The sequence below is a fragment of the Aulostomus chinensis genome, chromosome 7, assembly GCF_037954235.1.
Source record: "Aulostomus chinensis isolate RoL2024-O1b breed Wild chromosome 7, RoL_Achi_v1.0, whole genome shotgun sequence".
NCBI lineage: Eukaryota > Metazoa > Chordata > Actinopteri > Syngnathiformes > Aulostomidae > Aulostomus > Aulostomus chinensis.
The window spans coordinates 6614817-6641220 of record NC_141326.1 but is presented as its reverse complement, the minus strand read 5'-3'; the positions used below and the strand labels follow the sequence as shown (position 1 = coordinate 6641220).

Here is a 26404-nt window from a genome sequence, read left to right as displayed (position 1 = left end):
CATGTACCGAGTGCAAGGGTTACAGAGCTGGCATGAATCTTTGGAGGTTTAAAAACACCAAGGAAGATGCAGAGTTCAACAAGACAAGGAAATGTGGCTGCAAACACCGGAAACTGCTTTGGAACAATGCAATGAAGTCCACAAAGACAATCTTTTTAAAGTATCTTTATCATTCCTTAGTTCAATTTTTATTTTGTCTTCATCTTTGAAGTTGTATTGCACTACAGTTGTCCATCAATCCATCCATTGTCTACCGCTTGTCCTGTTAAGGGTGGGGGGGTGGGGGGGCCTGGAGCCTATCCCAGCAGGCTTCAGGCAAGAGGCGGGGTACACCCTGGACAGGTCGCCAGTCCATCACAGAGCCAACACATATAGACAGATAACCATTCACGCAAGCATGTTCTCCCTGTGCTTGCGTGGGTTCTCTCCGGGTACTCTGGCTTCCTCCCACAGTCCAAAGAAATGCAAGAAGGGACTAGGTTCATGGGATACTCTAAGTCATCTATAGGCATGGCTGTGAGAGTGCATGTTTGTCTATTGGCCCTGTGATGGACTGGCAATCTGTCCAAGGTGTACCCAGCCTCTCGACCGAAGGCAGCTAGGATTATCCTTAACAAGATAATGGTAGAAAATGGATGGATGAAGATTTGTGTTCATAGACATGTCTGTATATGACAAGGTAAAAACATTCCCAATAATTTTCATGGAAATTTCTAAACTCGATCACATATCACTATGATTCATAAAGAAAAACTAATGATCAATAACAACAAATTCAGACCATTAATAAAAATTAACGATCAATAATGACAATTCATTTAAAGCAAATATCATCTTGTAAGGGGCAATGCTGTCCACAACGTGACACCTCACCTTCTCTACACCCTGTGATGTCACTCGCACACTAACGCCATCTCGGATGTAGAAACCCAGGGGTTTATGGGTACCATGCTTGTTAAGCCGGACACGCCGATGTGTCTCAGGTAAGATGTCCACATCGATGATAGAGGAGATTTGCCTGAAGTTCTGTGGGAGGCCAATCATGAGGCCATGTTTGTTCTTTGAGTGGGTGGAGCTAGAGCCAGTTGTTCGCAGCCCAGTTAGACCCAGCCCTTTCTTACGCCTCTGGAGGGAGTTGGAGGCAAACACCACAGGCTCATCCTCTAATAGAAGGCAGAGAGATAGAGAAACAAAGAGAAAGAGAGAGAGAGAGAGAGAGAGAGAAATGATGATGATGATGATGCTCAATGAATATTCCCTTGAACATAAAATCAAGTTCATTTGATAAACAAATGAAAAAAATATTTCAAAATACACAAATTAATAAATAAATGATATATAAACAAACATGTAGTTTATCGTAAAGTGCAGGCAGAAGCAAGGGTTCATCACTGTTTAACAAAGGGGAGAGCTAGATTTATCAATCATCTACATAATGGCTGAAAGCCACTGTATTTATAACAGAAAATAACACTTGATAACATGCCTAGCCCTTGCTTAGAGTAATGCTATGTGTAAAAAATACTTCTCTAACAGGGCAATTTACTAATCTTTACAGATATATATAGCAAAAATATCCCTACAGATTCCATACAAAATTTTTCTTAATGGAGTAATTGGGTATATTTTGAACTAGATTAGAACATAATATTGAGGGTATATATTCCTGACAAACAGCCCTACCCATCCATCATTCAGTAATCGGTATCACATTGTGCAGGAATAATAAGAGTGTGGTGGTAGCACTACTTCTGTCTCCTATCACAGCAGTGAAGCTGCCAGGTCACACGCTGGATACAAGTATTTATGAAGACCTTTTGAAATTTATTAAGTTGTGGGGACCAACTTGTGATCCCGTCACTAATTCTCACTGAAAAGTTTGTCCTCATGGTGACATATACAAACATCTGAATACTTTCCTTCTTTTTTTATTTCATTTTTCTACAGCTTGTTTCTCTGAAGTGGCATTAAGACAAACATATTTGGTATCATTTGTTGAACGTTTGTTAAAACCACTCATATCTTTCCTTTATTGATTTTAAGAATGACTTCACACTAATGATATGTGTTCTAATTCACAAGGTTAATCTGGTATCATTTCCAAATGTATTCAGCTAGTCGGGAAATTGGAGAGTGAAATCCTATCTAGAGTAGATTCACTCAGTAAATTAATGCACAAAAGATATGCCTGATATGTCTGGATTAAAGTATCACACATGGCCTACAGCAATTTTCAAATCACAGGAAGGCCCAATATTTACAATTACCATTTTAAATCAAATGTGGTGCTGCAGAGATGTCCTGTGTACATATCATCACAAAACAATCCTCACAAAAATCACACCATTATCACTCTAATTTTCAATGAAAATGAGAAAATTAATGTAACAAATCTTATATTTTAATATCAGTAAACATAATTGTTATTACATATTTATTTTCAGGCGGCACGGTGGTGCAGTGGTTAGCACTGTCGCCTCACAGCAAGAAGGTTTCCAGGTTCAAGCCCCGGTCTCTCTGTGTTTGCATGTTCTCCCTGTGCCTATGTGGGTTCTCTCTAGGTACTCTGGCTTCCTCCAACAGTCCAAAGACTTGCAAATGGTGGTCGAATACTCTAAATTGACTTGACTTGACTGTAGGCGTGGCTATGAGTGTGAATGGTTGTCTGTCTATATGCGTTGTCCTGTGATGGATTGGCGACATGTCCAGGGTGTACTCCCACGCCCAAAAGCTGCTGGGATAGGCTCCAGGCCCCCCATGGCCCTTGACAGGATAAGCGGAAGAAAATGGATGAATGGATATTTATTTTAAAAATCCTGTAGCCCTGCTAAAAAAAGAAACTCAGAGTACCACATAGATGTAAGTATGGCTTGAATCTACTGTCACTGTATTATCTAGATGAGACTGAGACAAGACTCACTTGCCTGACTGCGTAAGTAAATTCTGTTGAGCAAATTGCTTTTAGGATTGAGGTTTGATGTTTGAGACTCTGAGGGGGATTTAATCTCTACCTAGTCCTGCACCAGTTGATTCTCTTCTCTCTTATTTGTACACACACACACACACACACACACACACACACACACACACACACACACACACACACACACACACACACACACACACACACACACACATCCTTGTACATATATCTTTGTGAGGACTTTCATAAAACCAAGTCTTGACCTTCAAACGGCCCTTTGAAGATGTGAGGACCGGCTGAAATGTCCTCACTTTCCAAAAATGTCCTCACTCTGTTGGTTAAATGCATATTCTAGTTCTTCATATGTAGCAAGTACAAGCATACACACACACACACACACACACACACACACACACACACACACACACACACACACACACACACACACACACACACACACGTTACCAGTTAACTGTGTAACCAGGTAATTTTAGCAGTTAAAAAGTTAAAAATTTGAGTCATAGTGAACAGTTGCTTAATCAGACTTCATTCCAGCTTTTGTTTACAAGTTGAAGAAAAAAAAAGAAAACACTGAGTACAGAAGTATGATTATCTATTATTACGACTATTATTATTAACTGTCTGTGCACTGTTTGGTGTGTTGTTTACTGTCACAGCAAATGGGACATAAGAGTTTGTCAAACAATCACACAAACATTAATAATTCAGTTTCATTCCCCTACAAATACTAACAAAGGAGGACAAAAAACAAAGTAAAGGAAGCAGGCCAGGTGTTTGTCTCCAACAGAGCAGTTGGAGACAGATATCTAACCTTCTGCATTCCTCGTACAGCATTCCTGCCTCTGTTAGACACATGCAGGCACATACGCATGCATATTTATGTGCATGTATGTATTTGCATGTGTGGCTGTTTTTATGTGTGTGTGTGTGCATGCGTGTATATCAGGGTGTGTATTAGGTCTTTGACAGGAGACCACCTCTACACTGTCCAACAGATATCAACAATCATAGTAAGAAGAGGGATATTTGTCAGTATGACGACAATGCCAAAACCTTGAAAATGTGAAAGAACTTGTGTTCTTTGGTAACAGAAGTATTGCAAGTGCTGGGGATACCAGACAATCCAAATGGGGGCTGCAAAGTACAGGTGCAGCTACAGTGCTGGATTTGTACAGAAAATAAATAAACAGAGACTTTGGAGATTGCAGGGTTTATGCTGAGGTTTTTCATCAAAACAACAAATGGATAGGTAAAGCCATTGCCGGTCACACACCTGGATATCTAGTTGTCACCACTTGCTTAAATTAAAGGGGGTTAGTGGCTAACTGTAAGTTTTAAAGCTAGTAAAAACATATCCAGGACAAGCTTGAGGGTATTTAGAAATGAAATGGTATAACTGATGTAGGCCAGTGGTTCACAAACTTTTAAAGTCAAGTTTTACAGAATGGGTATGATTATATAATCATTGCATTGATGTGATACACACATTGATTGAAAACATGTAGTAATGACAATAAAAAATACACACTACACTACAGTTAATTAAACCAGCACAAAAGCCTCTTTTCTACTGCAGGTTGTAATTTATATCCCACACATATGTTATCAGTGAAGTGTGTGTGTGTGTGTGTCTGTGTGCGTGCACGTACCTGGGCATTTGTTTTGTGTCTGTGTTACACGGTGCAATTTTCTAGTGTGAACGTGATCAGGGCGAGAGGCTGGGTCCACCCTGGACGGATCGCCAGTCCATCACAGGGCCAGCACATATAGACAACCATTCACACTCACTGCCACACCTACGGTCAATTTAGAGTATCCAATCAGCCTCGTCCCCTCTTGCATGTCTTTAGACTGTGGAAGCCGGAGTACCCAGAGAGAACCACACAGGCACAGAGAGAACATGCAGACTCCACACAGAAAGATCCCTTGATCGAGCCGGGGCTTGAAACCAGAACCTTCTTGCTGTGAGGTACAGTGCTAACCACTGCACAGGGTACTCCACAAAAGGTTAAGTAAATTTCTCATTACTATGAATATCAATATAAATATTAATGATAATAATTAATAAAATATGAGGCAATGATGACTATAAGGTTTAGGCTATATCTGACAAGCACATTGCCTAGTTTCTGCACTATGTGGACTTTTTAAAATCTGTGATACTGTATGTTTAGAAAAAAAAATCCAATTACCACCATTCCTCCTCATGGGTATACCAAAGGCCTTCGGAGTGACCATGTGTTTAGAGGTGAATTCATCCTTGATGAAGCTATTTCAGTGGTAATGGTAATGTGAACATTATGTTGGTGGTTATCAAGGGACAGCGAGCAAAAATGGTTCTTGTAAGGCTTTATGAGGAGACGTTTAGTGTACATAGGTTTGGCCATATTCTGTTGCCTATTGAGGCACTGAAAACCCATTTGCTCAGTCAGTAAGATGGAATAGTATCTCTGTTTCATTAGCTCAACAACATGAGGGAACACCAGCATAAACACCCTGAGCTCTGTCTATTGACTGTTGAGAAGTGGTTTATTGGTTTGAAGGATCATTCTTTGCCATCAGATACTAGGAAATATAAATAATAATAAATAACTGCCTAATTTATTGACTAGCTTCTCAGCTGGATGACCACTCAGGACCTAACTGGACTGGGTGGCCATCCATCATACCAACACATTAAAAAACAAGGCATGAAGAGTGTGTTCACGACACAACAGAATATTTTTGGGTTAAAACACAAGACTGAAAAAGAAATATTGTTTAACGGACAAAATAAAAATGGTGTGAAAATTGTAACAAAATATGTTATGAGCATATAACTTTGAACAACCATCTTCTCACTCACACCCAGCCTCCATCACACACTGAATCAAAGGTTTGTCTACAGTACAAAGTCCCATGGACCAAACCTTCAGCTTTATTCAACATTTCCATGTTTCCAACATTTTCTATTATAAACTATTTTCTTGTCTGTAACAACATCTATTGCATATCTATCCGTCCTGGGGGAGGGATCCCTCCTCTGTTGCTCACCCTGAGGTTTCTGACTGTGTGTTCACACTGAACGCGAATTTGCGCATTCGCGCGAACAGTTTCCATTCAAACTCTATGCAAACATGTGAAGGAGGCGATTTTTCAGTCGGGCGGCGCATGAGGAAAATGTGCGACACGAAATTTCGCCATACGTGCAAGTTGTTTTCACAACAAACGCAAATGCGAATTTCACGTCACGTTATTTGCGCAAATTAAACCACTGGATCATTTTAGTGTCCATTTGTGTCATTCGCACAAATATGCGAATTCGCTCACTTGCCCGTTGTGAGATGATGAGCTGTTGATCATTTTCTGTTCATATGACACCGCCATATCAGGAGTTGATTGTGTATAAGTACATGACGTGATTGTTTATGTTAAGTTGTGCAGGCTGCTAGTTACGCCCGAACTGTCAAGGCTGAATGACAAAAACAACAGGACAAGACGACCTGACTGTGCAGGAGGCTGGAGTACTCATCAAGAAGTGTGATATGCATGAGTGTAAAATTACATATACAAAAAAGGTGTGGCTTCAAGCATATATTCACTGTCTGTTACTATCTTATTCAGACTCTCTGCTGCACTCTCAAGGTGCATGTAGTGGGGTCTCCAGATATATCTGTGTCTGCTTTGTTGTGTGAAATAAAGTGTTGATTTGTCTAAAGCAGACGACTCCGGTTGATCTCTTCTCATCAACGGACCTGGTGAAGTCGGCGCACTTCAACAATTTTGGGGCTCGTCCGGGATGAGAGTGAAGTCTTAATTGGGCTGTTTTGACTGAGCACAAAGGACCCCACAAACTCTGGTCAACCAACAGAAAAAGGTAAGCAGAAACCTGTTAGAACAAATTCTGCACATTTGAGAATTTTCCCAAATTAAGAGTTAACAGTGTCCTAGTGTTAAGTTCCAAATTATGGAGTCTATGGTGAAGAATGAAAAGAGTGAATAAGAGTTGATATTGTCCTTGGTTTGGCAACCCAACTATTCTCTGACGAGGGAATAGGGCCTTGGGTCAAAGTCCTATAAGGTGCTGGGTTAAAGTCCCGGGGAATTCAGGACCCCCGAATTCTATTGCATATTTTATATTGTGTGGTCACAGTGGACCAGGAAAGTTTTAAGTCTCTCCGAGGGAAAGAGAGATTTGTGTGGGTGAACTCCATACAAACTGGCTGGCACATCTCACTGTTAGGCAGGGACAGATGGACGGAGAAGTTGATAGAGAGATTGTTGATATTTGGGGCCCAAGGACTCAATGGAGGCCACTGGGGCAGCAAATGAAAAATATTTTGGTTGTAATTGGGAACGTGGGTTCAGATAAAGACAAAGAAAAGGCAAGAAGTGAGGCAAAGAGAAGGACAGAGGAAGTGTTAAAAGAAAACAGAGCAGGGAAAGAGGACCGGATGGCACTTGGTAAGTTGTTGTGGGAGAAGGAGAGAGAACAGGGAAAAGAGAGATGAGGCTAAAAAGAAGGGTGACCAGGCAGGGCTATTGGAAAGGAAGAAGTGGAGGAAAGAAGAGAGAAGGGGGTGGTATGGTCTGGCTGTGTTTTGTCAGGGAGTGGAACATGCAAATCGAGAAACCCTCCCCACCAAGGATGACCCGGAGCACCAGCAGGCCCCACCACCATATCAAAAAGGTGGGTGTCAACCAACCGCTCCACCAGCAGGACTCGATCCTGCGCTACAGGTCACCTCCGGCAGGTTCATCGTGGAGACCGAGAAAATATCCACTGCCCCGACCGCACCTAGGGCAGCAAGTACCGCGCTCCAAACCCGACCAACCCTGGCTGAAAAGGGAGAAGAGGACGCCAGAAGTGTAAGTTCTCGAGGCACAAATTCTGGTCATGCAGAATATGGACTTCTGTTCGCAGACGAAGAAGAGGTGAGTGAGGCGTTCGATGACCGAGTGCGGCGGGAGAAGATTAATGACCCACGAACGCCATCCTTATGGACCCATGAGGCGATGGCAAAATGCCCCAAAAAAGGAAAACGAGTTGAAGTAATGAGCTCACTCTCAGGCTATTGGGAGAAGGAGGAAAACGGTGAGGAGAAGAAGGACCTCATCACACTCGACGAGATAGATCTCAGGAGTGAGGTATCAGGACACGCTATCACGAAATCCAAAACACTGCCACCACGTAGTACATCTAACATGACACTGCACAGCCACAAACAAGCGCCAACACAATACCCCTTGCTGCAAATGGGAGAGGGCAGAGGTGAAAAATACAAACCTCTTGCGTTAGGTGATGTGCAATCAATCATTGATAAAATGCCTCCACTAGCAGAGGGAGGCAGACTGTGGTTGACAAAATCAGATATGTTAACCGCCGGACAGAAACTAGCACTCAGTGATTTCAGAGCTGTAGCATCCCACTGCATGTCCCGACATGACTTGAAAGACATTGAACTAGACGCTGACACTAATGAAGACCCTGATGACGTGCCACTAACAATAGTAATAGACCCCTTAGGGCAAGCTATAAGGAGCAAACTCCCTAACACGGCCGTCATTCCTAAACTAACCTGGACCTCGTCCCAGCATCCTCGAGAATACATAACTCAGTCTAAAGATGAATGGACCAGACACACCGGGTGCCACCCTGGGAAAACTGGGGTTCAACAGGAATGGTTTCGCAAAGCTGTGTTGGATGGAGTGCCTGAATCGGTAAGAGAAAGCATGATGAGTAACCCTGACTTACCAGGAAGGGATTCTAACATATGGGAAAAGCATCTTGTGCACCACCTGTAGAGAGCCAAAGATGAGGCGAACAAAGAAGAAAATACAGTAAGAGATCTTCAAACACAATTACTGAAGCTGCAGCTGGGAGAGGCGAGACAAAAGGTAAATGACAAAAAGAAAAAAGAAACTATGATGCATAAACAAATGATGTCTAGCAGTTTGCAGAAAATGGCTGGGGAACTGTGTCCTGGCTGCCCCCCCGGACTAGAGAACCCAGATCCGTTCCCAGTACCCCTGTGGGCCCCCCAACCGAGACCGCATGGTCCACCAAGGGGACCAGCTGCCCAATGGCGAGCTCAGAACTCATGGGGAGGATACAGGGGAGGAGCTTGAGGTGGAAGGGGCTGGGCGAGAGGTGGAGGAGGCCGTGGGAGACTGCCTCGGGGACAGCAGGCGGGAGGTGAGTGCTACATGTGTGGACAACTTGGACACAGGGTAAGAGAATGTCACATGCAGGGACCTGCACCCCGTGGGCATGGAGGTAGTGGCGGACCACCCAGAGGAATGAGGACCCTTGATCCTCAGGCAGCACCGGTCCAGGATGGACAATATCCCCTGATAGGAGGGGATGAGTGGAAGGAGCCCAGCACCTATCAACAACAGTGACACACCCCACAGAGAAACCCAGATGACATAGGTAAGGCAGATCCTATGTTGTCTCTAAGGGTGTTGGATGACAACCTGTCATTTTTGGTTGACACGGGAGCCACACTCTCAACTCTAAACTCTGAGCCACCACAAGAGACTATCTCCTCGAGAATGGTGAACGTCGTGGGCTTCTCTGGGGTTGAACAGAAACTGCCGATCACAATACCACTGAAAACCCAATTAGGTAAACAGACTCTTTTGCATCCATTTGTTGTCTCTCCGGGTGTACCTGTTAACCTGTTGGGGCGAGATCTTCTCATCAAACGAGGAGCCTCCATCCTGTGCAGTCCGGCTGGACACACTGTGACTCTACCAGATGGAACATGCCTCCAATGTAATACTAATACCCACGGAGCAGGGCAGTACCTTCTTAAGCCACTGGAGTACGAGCTGGTGGACATCTATTGGGGTATGTTAAAGCCTGAAACCCCCCTTTGTAATAGCCTCCTGTCTGCCGACCTGCAGTGGAAACCCTGGATCTCCCTATTCGAGCCCTACGTCCCTCCGCCCGACTCACCTCATGTTACCCTCTTCTACGACCGAATGAGCAATGAGTGGTATCAGGAAGAATTCGAAGCACAAACAAACAATGGCAAATCACTTCACAAAATTTTTATGCTGATCCAGAGGGTGTAGCCACGGCCACAATCCTCTCCAAAGAACAGATGGTATGGTATCGTATACAGGACGAAGCAATTCCACACGTTTCCCTCGCATTACATCCTAACGATCAAGCTAAAGATCTTGGCCTGATGGTCAAAAAAGCTACAGCAGCCACCGATTGGATAACTACTCAGATACCTGCTGTCTCGTTCACACCCACCTGCAAAACCTACTGCATTAACCTAAAAGTAACAGACACAGTTGCACTACAACATGATCACGTTCCCAGAAACCACGGTAGGGAAAAGATGGACCACCCCTCAGTGGAAGAGATGCTATCTACCCTCCCTGAGGAATTGTGGTCCCAAGGGCCCACAGATGTCAGGCTCACTGATTGTCAACCTGTTACATTTTCAGTGGTAGACACCACTCCCTTATGGATCAGACAATATCCCCACAAACCAGAAGCAGAAGCAGGTATAGCTGACACTATTGCAGGTCTCATCAAATCCGGGGTATTAGAACCATCCACCTCCGCATGGAACACGCCCATACTCCCAGTAGAAAAACAAGAGATAGGTAAATATCGCATGGCATATGATCTAAGAGCAATAAATGAAATTCTAACCACAGCCACCATTCCTGTGCCCAACCCCTATGTGGCACTCACTAATTTGGGACCGCACCAACCATGGTTCACATGCATTGATTTGGCTAACGCTTTTTTCTGCTTTCCACTCGCAGATGAATTCAGAGACATTTTCTCCTTTACCTACAGAGGACAACAGTGGCGATACACCAGGGTACCACAAGGATTTGCTCTATCACCAGGACTATTCAATCAGGTACTAAAACAAGCCCTGGATGGTTGTCCGCTTCCTCCAGACACCACTCTAATCCAATATGTAGATGATCTTCTCACTGCAGCACCGACACCAGCAGCGTGCCTGGCCACAACAAAGGCTGTCCTCATCCGATTGGCTGGACACGGTTTTAAGGTCAGTAAAAACAAACTCCAAGCGGTCAGACGCAAGTTACCTTTTTGGGCAGAGTACTCTTGCAAAAAGGAGCTGGCATGTAGCCTGCGCATAGATCTACCATTCTGCATCACCCAAAGCCCATGACGGTAAGGAAATGTTGTCGTTTCTCGGTCTGACTGGGTACAGTCGCAATTACATTCCTGATTATACGGGCACGACACAGGCTCTCCGTAACTTGATTAAAGAGCATGGCATGCGTAGCCTCAATGCTAAACTAAATTGGACCAAAGACACCGAGTCAGTCTTCATACAACTCAAACAGAAACTAGCACAGGCCGCAGACCTGGCCCGACCTGACTACCAGTCTCCCATTTTTCCTCGACGTTTCTGAAGCAGAAGGAGTGGTTAACGGTGTTCTGTTTCAGAAAAAAGGGGGAGAAAGGAGCATACTCATGTACATCAGTATAATGCCAGACTCGATGGAAAAACGACACCCAAAATGCACACAACACGCAGCAGGGGTAGCAAAACTGATTCAAAACACAGCACACATAGTGATGGGACACCCCCTAAGGGTACTCACGTCACATGGCATTATAGCATACGTCAACTCCCAGACATTCATCCTGACATCACTAAGGCAACAGAGACTCAGTAAAATACTGGAGGCACCAAACATCACATTCACACATGAAGGAATAAACATGGCGGATTGGATGAGAACCGGACCACTGCATGAGTGTGAACACGAAGCACAAAAGGATGAAAAGGTACGACCAGATCTGAAAGCTCAACCATTAACAGATGCTGAAGAAATGTTCACAGACGGATGTTGCTACAAAGATGAAAATGTGGACTGAAAGCAGGATACACGGTGGTGAAGAAGAAAGGACCCAACTGGGTGACAATAGAGACAGCAATCGGCACAAAAAGCAGAGGTAATGGCTCTCATTGCAGCTCTCAAACGAGGAGAAGGAAAACGAATAAACATCTATACAGACTCTGCCTATGCCACCGGAGCAGCACATGTGGAACTGGGACAATCGATCAGAGCAGGATGTGTCACGGCAGGTAACAAACCCATTAAACACGAGCGGGAAATGAGAGAATTAGCAGAAGCTCTGCAGCTTCCCCAGGAGGTGGCTATCATAAAGTGCAAAGGTCATGACACCACCACTACATAAGTAGCAACAGGGAACCGAGAAGCAGATGCGGCAGCAAAAAGAGCGACAGGTTATCTGCCCCAACTACAAATGGTGAGTATGGAAGAAGAACTGCAAATGTCTTCACAGGTCACGCTGATGTCAAAAGGGGGCCTCACCACAGGAAAAGACAACATGGAAACAGAGAGGAGGACTTGAAACTGAGGGGGTCTGGTGAGGGCCTGATGGACGGCTAATACTGCCCCCTGGAATCAGAGAGCGGGCACTGGAAGAAGCACATGGAATCGGTCATGTGGGAGTGGCTCAGATGAGTCAAAATCTGAAAGAATGGTGGCATCCGTTTTTATCAGACATGATAAAAAATTGGGTTAAAAGCTGTTCCATATGTTCCTGTACAACTCTAAGCCAACCATTAAACCCGAGACAGGTATGTTTCCGCTGGAGACCAGGCCAGGCAGGGAGATTGTGATAGATGACACGGACATGGGGACGACGGTCAGAGGGTACAGGCATGTGTTGATGTGTGTGAATGTGTTTTCAGGATGGCCAGAGGCGTGGCCAACAAAGAAGGAGGATAGCAAGTCGTGGTGAAGTTTTTGATTAATCAATACATTCCTCGGCACGGGTTCCCACAGAAAATTAGATCAGATAATGGGACACATTTCAAAAACCAAAATCTACAACAGGTGGAGGCAATGTTGGGGTTGAAGCACTCGTTTGGCACAGTGTATCACCCTTAATCACAAGGTAAGGTGGAAAGAATGAACCAAACCATCAAACAAAGATTGGCTAAAATCTGTGCACATTCAAATTTAAATTGGTTGGATGCTCTACCGTTGGCTCTAATGATAGTTCGATGCTCTGTTAATCAGGGAACAGGTTTCACCCCATTTGAACTCTCCACAGGAAGGCACTTCCCAGGACCAGGAGCAGGCCTGCCACCAGTGGAGCTGGAATTCGAAAGAGGGCACAAAGCATATTTTTCTGAATTCCAAGCTCTCATTTCAGATTTCTCCAAACAGGTCCAGGACAAAAGACAGGCGAAGGTCGAGGGCATCCTCCCCACTGCTGACTAGGTCCTGCTGAAGGTCATCAAGCGGAAGTGGTCTGAACCCAGGTGGACCGGTCTATTCCAGGTGACTTAAAGGACGTCCCATGCAGTGTGGCTCAGAGGGAAAGGAGACACGTGGTACCATTGAAGCCAGTGCGCAGCAGCAGAGGAACCAGGCAGATCGGTCCAGGAAATCCACGCAGACCTTCAAAGATGGTGCACTGACTCGGCTGAGTCAGAATCAAACCCTGACCTCAACAAAGGGGCAAAATAATCCCCGGTCAGTGGCAAGGTCACAGGGCAGTCAACCCCTGTGACTGAAGAAAGAAGATACCACCCAGAACGGCTGACAACATGAATGATGGACAATTGATTCTGCTCATCATCCTCTGGCTGGTCATATGTTTTACTTATCTTGCCACAATGCTCAAGTTAGCCCATGCAGGCAGCACTGTGTTTTAACTGCTTAAAGCTGAATCGAGTGTATTAAAGTTTGTTTTGCATTCATTTATTCTCGTGAAATAAAGAAGTGAAATGGGGATGTGGGAGAACCGCAGGGTGTTGGTTGGATTAGGATTCCTAAGTGTCATTATCGCTGCACTAATTGTTATTCTCATAAAACTGCCTGAGAGAAAGGGGAAGCTAATGGTAAAACGGGGAGAACCACCCATGACCCCATCTGACAAGTGTCTGAGAAAATACGGGGGAGTTGAACTAAAATACATTCGTGGGACTACCACCTCATTCCAGTTTGACCTGGTTGTGCAGTAGTTAGCACTGTCCATGGCCACATTTGCGGGAATCATTGTTACTTGTGGATGTTGTTGCATACCGTGTATTACAGCCCTGTCAGTTAGGCTGATAACTGCTATCATCGAAAAACAAGATCTGGGACAATACCCTAGACAACAGATGATGCCTCTGTTAATTGACGAGTCAGAAGTTCCTGAAGAGGAAACTGACTTTCAGCAGTACTAAATAGAGTGATCTCCTAAAGGAGATCAAAAGGGGGAATTGTTAGATGATGAGCTGTTGATCATGTTCTGTTCATATGGCACCACTATATCAGGAGTTAATTGTGTATAAGTACATGACGTGATTGTTTATGTTAAGTTGTGCAGGCTGCTAGTTGCGCCCGAATGACAAAAAGCCGAAATACATCAGAAAACTACACGCCGTCATATCTGGGTTAACAACACCATCTAGAGGCGAGCACAGCTAACCGAGCTCCTCCAGGGGCTGCGTCTGTATAGCTGCCACTTCCAGCGGTATTTTCAGATGACGACTGGCCAGTTTGATGACCTGCTAGCTAGGATCGGTGACATAATTTCATGAATGGACACCAACTTTTTCAACCAGTTCTTGTAATGTTGACACGTAGTGTCATATAGCACTGAGTTCCCACACACAGCCACAATCAACTTGTCCTCCATCTTGTGGCATGGTCAGCCATGATGTCGGGACAACCTCAAAGGTGATTGGCTGTTGTAATGCAAATTTTTCGCCAAAGTTGAATATTTTTGAAATTGCACGAATGGCGAAAGTTCGTGTGGCGTCATTCGCCTCATTCACGCTGCCCGACTGAAAATTTGCGTGTTTGCATCGACTTTGTATGGAAACTGCGCGAATTCGCATTTCGTGTGAACACACAGTAAGGGCAGAGGATGTCGTTATGATGCTATGTAAAGCCCTTTGAGACAAACTGTTTGTGAAAACGGGCTGTACAAATAAAATTGCCTTGCCTTGCCTTGCCTCCATGCATACCAATTTATCACTACTGCATGGGTGCTATCATTGTTCTTTGTGTTTTTGTCAATTTTTGTCAGATGATAGTTAAACCACAGAAAGCATGCCCATTTTTCATTTATGTGGACTAATACTGATTTCAAAACAAAAGCATGAATGAATGCGAATGTGAGCTATCCATCAATCATCATCTAGTCTTGTTGTAAACATGTTGCATATTGTAAATTTGATCATCCTCTTGGCCACAGGAGTAGAGGATAGTTGTGGTACTCTTCTGTGTCATTTACAGTATGTTACACATCTTGCTCATATACGTGAAAAGAACACTTGTTAATACTCACCCCTAAACTTATGAGCTTCAGTCTAGCAGATGATTATGTCAGACCAACTGGTAATCAAGCTCTTTTTTTAATTATAATAATATCATCACCTGCCTGCCAGCCGGCCTGGTTGTGCAGTAGTTAGCACTGTCACCTCACAGCAAGAAGGTTCCGTCTTTATCTTTGAAGTTGTGTTGCACTACAGTTGCAGTGGAGTTTTAAAAAAATAATGGTACAACAATCTGGCGGCACGGTGTTCCAGTGGTTAGCACTGTCGCCTCCTAGCAAGAAGGTTCTGGGTTTGAGCCCTGGCTTAAGCACAGGGTTTTTCTGTGTGGAGTTTGCATGTTCTCTCTGGCTCCCTCCCACAGTCCAAAGACATGCAAAAGGGGACTAGGCTAATTGAATACTCTAAATTGACCATAGGTATGAATGTGAGAGTGAATGGCTGTCTGTCTATATATGTTGGCCCTGCGATGGACTGGCGACCTGTCCAGGATGTACCCCGCCTCTCGCCCGTAGATGCTGGGATAGGCTCCAGCCCCCCGTGACCCTTACTAGTAAGGAGTAAGCGGTAGATGACGATGACTGATACATCTATATATCTCTCTCTCTCTCTCTCTCTCTCTCTCTCTCTATATATATATACAGTATATCATATATTTATTTATCTATCTATCTATCTATCTATCTATCTATCTATCTATATCTATATCTATATCTATATCTATATTTATCATAGGTCATATCGTCATCGCAATATTGAACAGTGTAATCGCACATCGCATGTTTTCCTGAAATTGCCCAGCCCTAGCAAATGGTAAATGGACTCAATTTTATATAGCGCTTTTTCTACCTACCTTACCTTTACAGTGTCTGTCTCATTCACCCATGAACACACACACTCACACACTGATGGTGGAGGCTGCCATGCAAGGCGCCAACCTACTCACCAGGAGCAATTATGGGTTCAGTATCTTGCTCACGGACACTTTGACATGGTTACCGGAGGAAGTGAGGATCGAACCAGCAACCCTTCGGTTGCTAGACAGCCACTCTACCCCTGAGCCATGCCGCTCACTTGTGGTTCCAAGAGTCTCTAAAAGTACAATGAGAGTCTTCAATTATCACGCTCCTCTCCAGTGAGCCGGTTCCTCAGTTTCTGTCCGGACACACACACAGTATATCCAGGTTTTAGAGTAAATTTAAGACATTCCTTTCTGATAATGCTAAGGATTTGGGCTGGCTTAAGTATGATATATAGTGATACCTTAGATAAGTTACTATAGGCTTACACTGCTGGGGATCTCCCATATTCCACTGGGATTCTCTGTCCTCCTCTCTGTCCTATACTCATACTTAGTAACTTGATTTCTCTGTAGCCTTTGTGCTTCCCCACTTCCCAGATCCCTGATTGATGCTGCTGCTGGAGGAGGCTATAGACCTGAAGAGGTTCAAGCTCCCACCCTTAGCATCAGTTTTAGTACTAGTATTTATTTATTCATATTAGTAATCTCAATACTGTGCCACCATCAACATCAGAATTGTGTTTGTATTGCACTTGCTAACACTTAAGTGAAATTATATTTATGCTAAAGTTGATCGCTTGAGTAACCTTTAGATATTGTAATGATTAGTTGTCATTGTTTGCAGTGTGCCTCCCATCCCTCAGTCTTTCTCTCCACTTGTCTTTCTCCTTCTGGCCAGTTCACATCCTCTGTCTGTCACTCTCTCTCACTTTTATCTCCACCCCTCTTTACTTCTCCTTTTATTTCTTTTTACATTATCTGTCTTGCCTCTTCCCCTGCTTTGCTGCTCTCTTTCCTTCCACCTGACCAAAGCAGATGGCTTTTCCAATAGAGCCTGGGTCTGCTTGATGTTCCTGCATGTTCAAAGGAAGGTTTTGTCACTGGTGCTGCAAGATGTGCTTACTCATGGAGAATTGTTGGGTGTACATCACAGATGTACCGATCAATCTGCCACCAATTAAAAACGGCAGTTTCATGTCAAGCCGGCCCAATCGGTCCTCAGCTGGTCACTGTTGTAATTTTCAGGTTTCTGCCAAGCAAATTGACGCACATGTAATACGCAGACTCGCATCTACTCTGCCGGAAATTCAGAAGAAGAAGAAGAAGAAGAAGATGCGAATATGCGCGATGGGCAGCATTAAGCTCAAAGAAGCGGCGAAGCTAGAAGCTTGCACAAACCATACACTTGAGGAAAACATGTCGCTGATTTGGAGCTATTTCATTGTGTGCCAGGACAACCCATCACACGCTCTTTGTCTTGACAGCACATCAAAAGTAAGCCGTGGAGGAAAAACGCCTAAGACTTTTGGAACAACAAACTTAAGACACCACTGCTGCTAAAAAGAGGAGGGATGCAGCAGATTCCCAGCAACCACAACAACCCACTGCTGTGGCTCCCATTTTTGACAACAGTGAAAAGTTCAACGCCACTAATGGGGGTAATGATGATTGCATCATATATAGCCTACCACTAGTTGTGGTTTTAATTGCAGTTAAATATATATGTTGTCTGGGAAAGGGTTACTTGAATTAAATTTGGGAGAGGGTACTCACTACTCAAGCCAAACAAAAACAGTGTCTATATTGCATGATTATAATTATTTCTTAGATAAAAAATCGGTATCGGACAAAACGGTTTTGGCAGGTCAGACCACCTTTTAAACCGGCAATCGATATCGGCCAAGCATTTTGCAATTGGTGCATGTCTAATGTGTATGTATTGAAGGAGTAAGGTGCCAGACTTACTTTACTTGTAAAGTGTCATGAGATACCTTTTGTTGTGATTTGGCATTATACAAATAAAACTGAGAACTTGACTTGCTAACAGTCTAACCAGTGTACTGTTTTTGATATTGGTGCATATTGGAGAACAAATACACCAATTCAATAAATCTGTGATAGGCCTGTTGTTGTGTTCTCATCAACAAAATAGACAGGGAAAGCGGCGTGCAGTTTAGGGAACTTCACTGGCTTCTTGAAAGATTCAAACTGATACAGCATTCATTGCAAATCCTATGTATTGAATCACTATGCGCAGTACGCGGCTGATTACTGCTAAGTTACTACAAAGAAAATAATTCCTTTGACATAACAACTCCTCCCTTCTAGCTTTGGGAGTACACGAGAGAAACTAAAACACTATACTATTCTTTTCCTGTGTTCTTCTTTAGTAAAAAAAACTTTGGTTTCAAATTATAGTCTCTGTGTGATAACTCTAAATAAACATTATCAATTAACTCAATTATCCTTTAAGTACTTAACCTAAGCTATATGTCTTCAAACTAACTAAACTAGCCTACAATTCTAATCTCTGTGGAGGACGTCGCTTTCGGTCAGGATAGCACCGTTCTGGTACATCCGGAACCTGTCTGGGAGAAGCAGCTGGGCTATCAGCCACTGGAGCAGTCTCTGCATTCAGTTCATCTGGCAGTTCATCCGGTGGTTCACCTGGTGTGAACGATGCAAAGTCCTCAGAACTGTCTGTGCAGTCTGCATCGCGATGTTGGTCGTTTCTGGTGGAGTGACGGGTTCCAGTGTTAAGTAACTGGTCCACATGTCTGCGCCAGATCAGTCCAGGTGGCACTCGCACTGTGTATGTCAGTGGGCCGGTTTTGGAAACTATCTCACCAGCTTGCCACTTCTGATTCCGATGACGATAATCTCTGGCAAGCACAGATTGACCCACGTCGAAGGTTCTCAGTGGTGATTGCTTTTTGATCTGATTACTTTGTTTCTTTGACACGTCCCTGTGCAGATCTGGTTTCAGGAGGTCCAGACGTGATCTTAAGGATCTTCCCATGAACAGCATGGACGGTGTCTCACCTGTGGTGGAATGTTCGGTGTTGCGGAACGACAACAGGAAGTTGGCCAGCTTCTCTGATAAGGACAATTTGGTGTTAGCCATGGCTTTCGTGGATTGCTTGAAGGTCTGGACAAATCTCTCCACAAGTCCATTTGTTGCAGGGTGAAATGGCACGGTGGTAATGTGCTTGATTCCATTTCCTTTCATAAACATCTGGAATTCCTCTGAAGTAAACTGGCTACCATTGTCACTGGCTAGTTGCTGTGGGAGTCCAGCAAGAGCAAACAGAGCACGAAGAGCTTCTATGGTCACTCTTGATGTTGCATCCTTTACAGGGAACACTTCAGGCCATTTAGAGTATGCATCGACGACCACTAGGAACATTCTGTCCAGAAAGGGACCTGCGTAGTCGATGTGAACTCTCTGCCACACAGTTGAAGGCCACTCCCAGGTGTGCGGTGGAGCTACCGGTGGTTGACGCTGAATTTGCTGACATCCTGTGCATGACTTTGTGAGGTCTTCAATTTCATGGTCGATACCAGGCCACCAGACATGGCTTCTGGCCAGGCTCTTCATTTTAACTACACCTAGATGTCCATCGTGAAGAGACTCTAGCAGCAGACTCTGTGTTGAAGCTTTGGTGGTATGATGACTCTGGTGCCCCACATTACACAGCCTTGGCATATGGACAACTGGTCTCGTCGGCTTGCATATTCAGGTAAGTCAGCATTACCCTTATGGGGCCACCCCTTCACCGTGAAGTCATAGACTCTCACCATTGTAGGGTCTCGACCCGTTTCCCTCCTTACCTCCAGACAAGTGACAGGCAGATTCTCCATCTGTGTCACGTGAAAAAGTTCAGCTGGATCTGAAAACACAGACTTGTCACCTGACTCATGGGGAAGACGAGAAAGACCATCCGCATTACCGTGAAGCTTGGTGCCTTTGAACTCAATGGTGTAATCATGAGCTCCAAGAAACAATGACCATATCTGCAGACGTGCCGCCATCATGGTAGGGAGTGACTTGCTGGGGTTGAAGATAGCCACTAGAGGCTGATGGTCAGTGATCAGTGTGAAGCGTTTACCGTACAGGTACTGATTAAACTTCTTGACCCCCCAGACTAACCTCAAACCCTCACGGTCAATTTGGGCATAATTCTGCTCAGCTTTGTTCAAGGACCTGGAGGCAAACGTGATAGGCCTTTCAGAGCCATCCTTCATCTTGTGGGAAAGCACAGCTCCGATTCCATATGGCGATGCATCACAGGCTAAACGCAATGGTAGATCGGGGTTGTAGTGCGTCAGTACTTTCTCTGATGTTATCAGTTGCTTTGCTGCCATGAACGCCTGTTCACAGGACTTTGTCCATCCCCACACAGTTTTCACTTGCAACAGACTGTTCAATGGATGCAACACTGTTGCAATGTTTGGCAAGAACTTGGCATAATAATTGACAAGGCCCAGAAAGGAGCGTAGCTGACTGACATTCTCGGGTCTGGGTGCCTTCAAGACTGCATCCACCTTATCTTGTGCCTTGTGAAGACCATCCTTGTCAATCTTGTGACCACAGTACTCGATTGAGTCTTTGAAGAACTCACATTTTTCTTTGTTCACTCTGAGCCCAAAGTCTGAGAGCCTCTTTAAAACTGTCTCAAGGTTGGTCAAATGTGTGCCTTCGTCACTTCCTGTAACAAGGATATCATCGAGATAGCACTGGGTGCCAGGAATGTCTTGAAGAACTTGGTCTATGTCTCTTTGCCATACAGCAGGGGCAGACGCTGTTCCACAGACCAGCCGGTTGTATTGGAAGAGCCCCTTGTGGGTGTCAATGGTTAGATATTTCTTTGAGGATTCTTCTAACTCCATTTGCAGGTATGCCTGCGCTAAGTCGATCTTAGAGAAATGCTGGCCTCCAGCCAGCGAGGCAAAGATATCCTATATCCGGGTTAGTGGATATTGGTCCGCCTGGAGCACTGGATTTATGCTGACACTCTGACCATTCCACCTTTGACAAGATACCTTGGTCCTCAAGGCGCTTGAGCGCTGCTTCCACCTTTGGGCTTTTTTTCCACCTTTGTGGAATTTTGGTTTAGCATTATCAGCTAAAGCTACTTTGGCTTTGATCTGTGCCAGGGTTCCAATTCCGTCTTGAAAAACTGGTGCGAAGCAATCCAGTAGGTTCCTCAGTTGTTCTGGGGTAGGCTGAGTGCTTTCTTTAGACATCTCCATCACTTTGATTGATTTCCAGTTAAGCTGGATGCTACGCAGCCACTCTCGTCCAAATAATGGCACATTTTCATTTTGTACCACATACAAATCCAGTACTTGTTTTGTTTTCTCATACTTTACTTTGACCTTTAATTTTCCCAATGGGGAGACTTTTTCACCTGTATAAGTCTTCAACGTGAGTGATGTACGTTTCAGTTTCATTTTGGGAAATTTGTTCTTGTAGTCTTTGTTGGATATGATTGACAGGGCTGAACCAGTGTCTAGCTCCATTTTGAGTTTCTGTCCCTCAATTTCAGGTGTCACCCACATGACATTTTGTTGACTTTCTTTCACTGAGTGAAGTTCTAAGCAAGCCAAGTCCTGCTCATATTCATCTGAATAGGATTCATTTGAATTATCCTCATTCAATGCATTAACCTTTTTATTTCTCCATTTCACATTTGATTTTCTCTCCCTTTGTTTCGTTTTGCACATCTTTTGTATATGCCCTCTTCTGTTGCACAAGTTACAGTCTTTGTCTTTGAACCAACACTCATCAGGGCTGTGTGATTTCTTTCCACATCGGAAACAAGCTGCCATCTTTTCAGCACGTTTAGCTGTCATTTTATTCACTGTGCAGTCGGTAGACGATGCTGTCTTCTTTTGCAATTCCACTGCGTCCTTTGCAGCGGCCTCCATAGAGACGGCTATCTCCAGAGCGCGCACCAGCGTCAGGTCTTTCTCTGTGAGAAGCCGCTTCTGCGTGCCTTTGCGCACGAGACCACACACACGAGTCGATCACGGAGCGCGTCTGACAATCCATCTTTGAACTCGCAGTGCTCCGACAACCTGCGCAATTCGGCCATGTATTCCGTGACAGACTCATTTTTCTTTTGATTTCTATTGAGAAATCTAAATCTTTCTGCAATGACCAGCGGTTTGGGGTTTCAATGCTCTTGCAGGACTTTCACAATTTCCTTATATGGCTTACTTGCTGGTTTGTGCGGTGCCATCAAATTCCGAAGTAAATTATAAGTCTTTCGACCCATAACGCTGAGTAGCACTGCCACTTTCCTATCGTTTTCGATCTTGTTAGCCAGGATATACTGTTCAACTCTTTCAATGTACGTGGCCCAATCTTCCACTGTACTATCAAACGCATCCATCTGTCCCACGAATCCAGCCATTTTCTTGAAATGCTGACAGTTGCACCAGTTAGCACGGTCCAATTTTATTTCGTGTTAAATTGCTTTTGTTTTCCGTTAGGTTACTCACAACCTCGGCTCCTTTGTTCCCCTCCTCCCTTCACGTGAGCCGGACACTTTTTTTCTCGTAGCTTGCGCCGCTTCCGGGGTAGGCAAAACAACCGTGGAAAGTTGAAAGGAGACAAATTCCACTTCCATGTAACATCCACGCCACGTTAGGTTTGAGACTCGTCGCCAATTGTTGTGTTCTCATCAACAAAATAGACAGGGAAAGCGGCGTGCAGTTTAGGGAACTTTACTGGCTTCTTGAAAGATTCAAACTGATACAGCATTCATTGCAAATCCTATGTATTGAATCACTACGCGCAGTGCATGGCTGATTACTGCTAAGTTACTACAAAGAAAATAATTCCTTTGACATAACACCTGTGATAGGCTGATACCATGCCATAGTTTCTACATCCATTGATGGATAATTGTGGGCTTCTCAAGATATACATCATTGAGCCTGACCATTCCTTTTTTTTTTTGAAAAAAACAAAACACACCTGGGCACACAGAGAGGCAGTTGCAGGTACAAACTAAATAGTGACATCTTTGCTCACCATGCACCACTTCACTGTTCAGAAATTAATACTCCTTTGGAACTGCTACCATGGCTACCACAGCCCTCATAGTTAAGTATAACACAGACGGTTCCCTGCTGCCAGTGCAGTTTTAATACAGATGGATGCAATTCACATGGTGGATTCCTGGCCCACTCTATTTAATCCTTTTAGACCCCCCCCCACCACCACACGCAAGCATGAGCACACGCACACACACACACACACACACACACACACACACACACAAACATACACACACACACAGAGTAACATCAGACAGCTGATATGATTGATGAAGTCTTTTAGAGTAAGATTATCCTATTGAGTGGCTAATGGCTTTCAACACCAGATGGGCTGCTATCACTCTTTCACCCGCTCTCAATCTCTTACTCAGACATACACATGCGCGCACATACACACACAAAACTAGTAGTTTTTTAAAAAAATGAAGGAAAGTAACAAACCTCAGTGACAGAGGCACAGGAGTTTTACAACCTTTCAGATCTGCACACACAAGCACATATACTTTTGAACTTTAAACACAAAATTTTAATGTAGATTTTTTTTTTTTTTTAATCTGGGTAAACTGCTAAAACCTTGCAACTGACCCTTTTCCAATTGCCGGAAGAGAAGTAAGTTTCTCGTGTGTTGACCATGACTAATAACAAGTTACACATGTGTGTGATGTAACTGTGCATAACTATTGAATGGAATGTATTCACCCAACTAACTGTTATGAGGGGATGAGTGGCTCCAAATGTTGGTTTAATATATTATTTTCTAATTGCTCAACTTGACTGATTGTTCGATTCTCTCACATCTTCCATCAATTGCTCTCTTCTGCTCCCACATTACTGCATTAATCTTATTAACTAGTAGTTGTCTGTGATTTTTAACCATAAAAGCTGCCTGATAAACAGCAGATTCACATCATTATATCATAAATTATGCAAGACACAGAGACACAGCAAGAGGGAGGTGCCCCAGAATGCAACAAACCAGCAATGTAGGATAAAATAATCAATCTCATAATCCGTGATGACTGAATAGGTATTTAAAGACCAGGATGGATTCCTTCAGAGCAGCGATAGGACAATAAATTGATGTGTTTAATCTCAGCCAATAGAGACACAACTAATGTGCCACAGGGTTCATTATTGTGTCTTCTTGATATATATCCACTTCATCACTATAATTTAAGAGTACTTCCAGCAGTACCACACGATTAGGTTGGTTCTCAGCAGCAAGAGTAGGGTACCCTATTTTTCAGACAGACATTTTTTGACTTACTGCAGAAGATAGGTTTGAAACTTCTTAAGAATATTACTATTTGTGGGGTAATTTCTTTACCAGCTGAACCTTTCCTTATCATTCCTTGTTAAGTTCAAACCACTAGTGATATGTGATCCCAAAAATATACACATTTACTCTAAAAACATGAATTTACGGTAGTCAGTAATTCAAAATGATGACATGTCGCCCAGGGGCGGGTAGCATATGTCTAGCAGTGAAGTTAAAAAAAACAACAACTTTTAACACTATGTGGTGAATCATTTTTTGATATCGGTACTGCTGAATAATACACACCTGGAGAACATTATTGACTTGATCAGACGCCTTGTGAGTGGTAATGTTTTAATGAGCGCAATATTGTAGAATTTAATCTAAATAGTGTTTGAGACTCACACCACTAACTCTTAAAATAGAGGTGGACCAAGGAATATTTGCAAATGAGGCCAACCATATGGAGGCATTTAAACACAGAAATGGCAGAAATGATAGAGTGTGAGGTAGAATGCTGATAGGTAGAAGAGTGGCCAGCTGTGAAGGGAGCAGACCATCAGGGCTGCGTGACAACACAGCCCTTTCTCTCTCTATGAAAGGTTTAACTCTTGAGCAAGTTAAAAATGTAAAATTGCTTGGAGTCACCCTAGATAAATGGCTCTCCTGGTATGGTCACATTGATAAGATCATCACTAAAATGGGTGGCAATGTCAGCTATCAGGGGCTGAAGGTATTTCATGACTGATCATTCAATCAATTGTAATAAAATCACTAGTTTTGTTGTACTTGGATTATTGTTCTGTTGTATGGTCTTGTGCAACCACAAAGGGTCTTTACAAACTGCAACTTGCACAGAACAAAGCAACACGTTTGGTTCTTCATTGCTCACCCAGGACTAGTGTGGAGAGCATGCATTACACTCTTGTCTGGCTTGAAGTAAAAGACAGATTAATGTGCAATCTTCTCATATTTTAAGAATGTTTTGATTCAAGCGAGACCTAAAGAGTTGTATGCTAAGATTGTGTATGTCAATGACAGACACACTCATACCACAAGACAAGCAACAAAACATCAAATAGCAGTTTCAACACTGAAAACCAGTGCAATGCAGAAAACAGTTCTTTACAGAGTGTCCACTCATTGGAACTCACTACCTCTTGCACTAAAAACAATCTCTGATAGAGTAAACATTAAAAAGGCTCCTAAAAACAGGTTTCTTCAAATGAAAGTGATAACCTCTGATGTCACAGCTTAATCCTAATGTTGTATTTGTTGATGCTAACTGATACACAGGGGAGGAGCGAGGGTATTTGGGGGTTGAGGAAGAGGGTGGGGGTGGGAGATTGGTTTGTGAATTTGTATGATTTTATTTTATTATTATTAGTGGTATTAATTTCCTTTTTCTCATTGTTATTGCTGTTGAATTATATTGTGTTTTGTTTTTAATTTTGTGATGTGATTACTTTTGTGGGCTGCACGGTGGTGCAGTGGTTAGCACTGTGGCCTCACAGCAAGAAGGTTCCGGGTTCGAGTCCCGGCTCGGGCACGGAATCTTTCTGTGTGGAGTTTGCATGGTCTCCCCGTGTCTGCGTGGGTTCTCTCCGGGTACTCCGGCTTCCTCCCACAGTCCAAAAACATGCAATTGGGGACTAGGCTGATTGAATACTCTAAATTGACCGTAGGTATGAATGTGAGTGTGAATGGTTGTTCGTCTCTCTATGTTGGCCCTGTGATGGACTGGCGACCTGTCCAGGGTGTACACCGCCTCTCGCCCGTTGACGCTGGGATAGGCTCCAGCCCCCCCGCGACCCTTAATGTGTAGGAATAAGCGGAAGATGACGATGGATGGATGGATTACTTTTGTGTATGGACTCCAAGAAGAGTAGTTGCTGCCTTGGCACCAACTAATGGGGATCCAATTGTCAAATCAACAAATAAACAAGTAAATAAACAGAAGGCCAAAAAATTTAACCACCTCTCCTTCTCTGTCATTAACCATGACCAAAAGTTTGGCAATGTTTTCCAGTTCCGAACAA

General features: G+C 43.8%; 1 protein-coding gene and 1 long non-coding RNA gene across 3 annotated transcripts in view; one reads left to right on the top strand and one right to left on the bottom strand.

Annotated features, from left to right (window-relative positions):
- Positions 1-26404, bottom strand: part of pard6a (par-6 family cell polarity regulator alpha) — a 60924-nt gene that overhangs the window by 6196 nt on the left and 28324 nt on the right. For both annotated transcript variants that reach the window (XM_086208292.1, XM_086208291.1), the window contains exon 3: positions 874-1163. In XM_086208292.1, coding sequence (XP_086064418.1) covers positions 874-1163 — 290 coding nt within the window. The remainder of the gene's footprint in view (positions 1-873; positions 1164-26404) is intronic.
- LOC147258416 (uncharacterized) lies at positions 10766-15038 on the top strand. Its single transcript, XR_015116948.1, has 3 exons — positions 10766-10815; positions 10880-10968; positions 13136-15038. It is a non-coding gene; the product is annotated as an uncharacterized LOC147258416 (long non-coding RNA).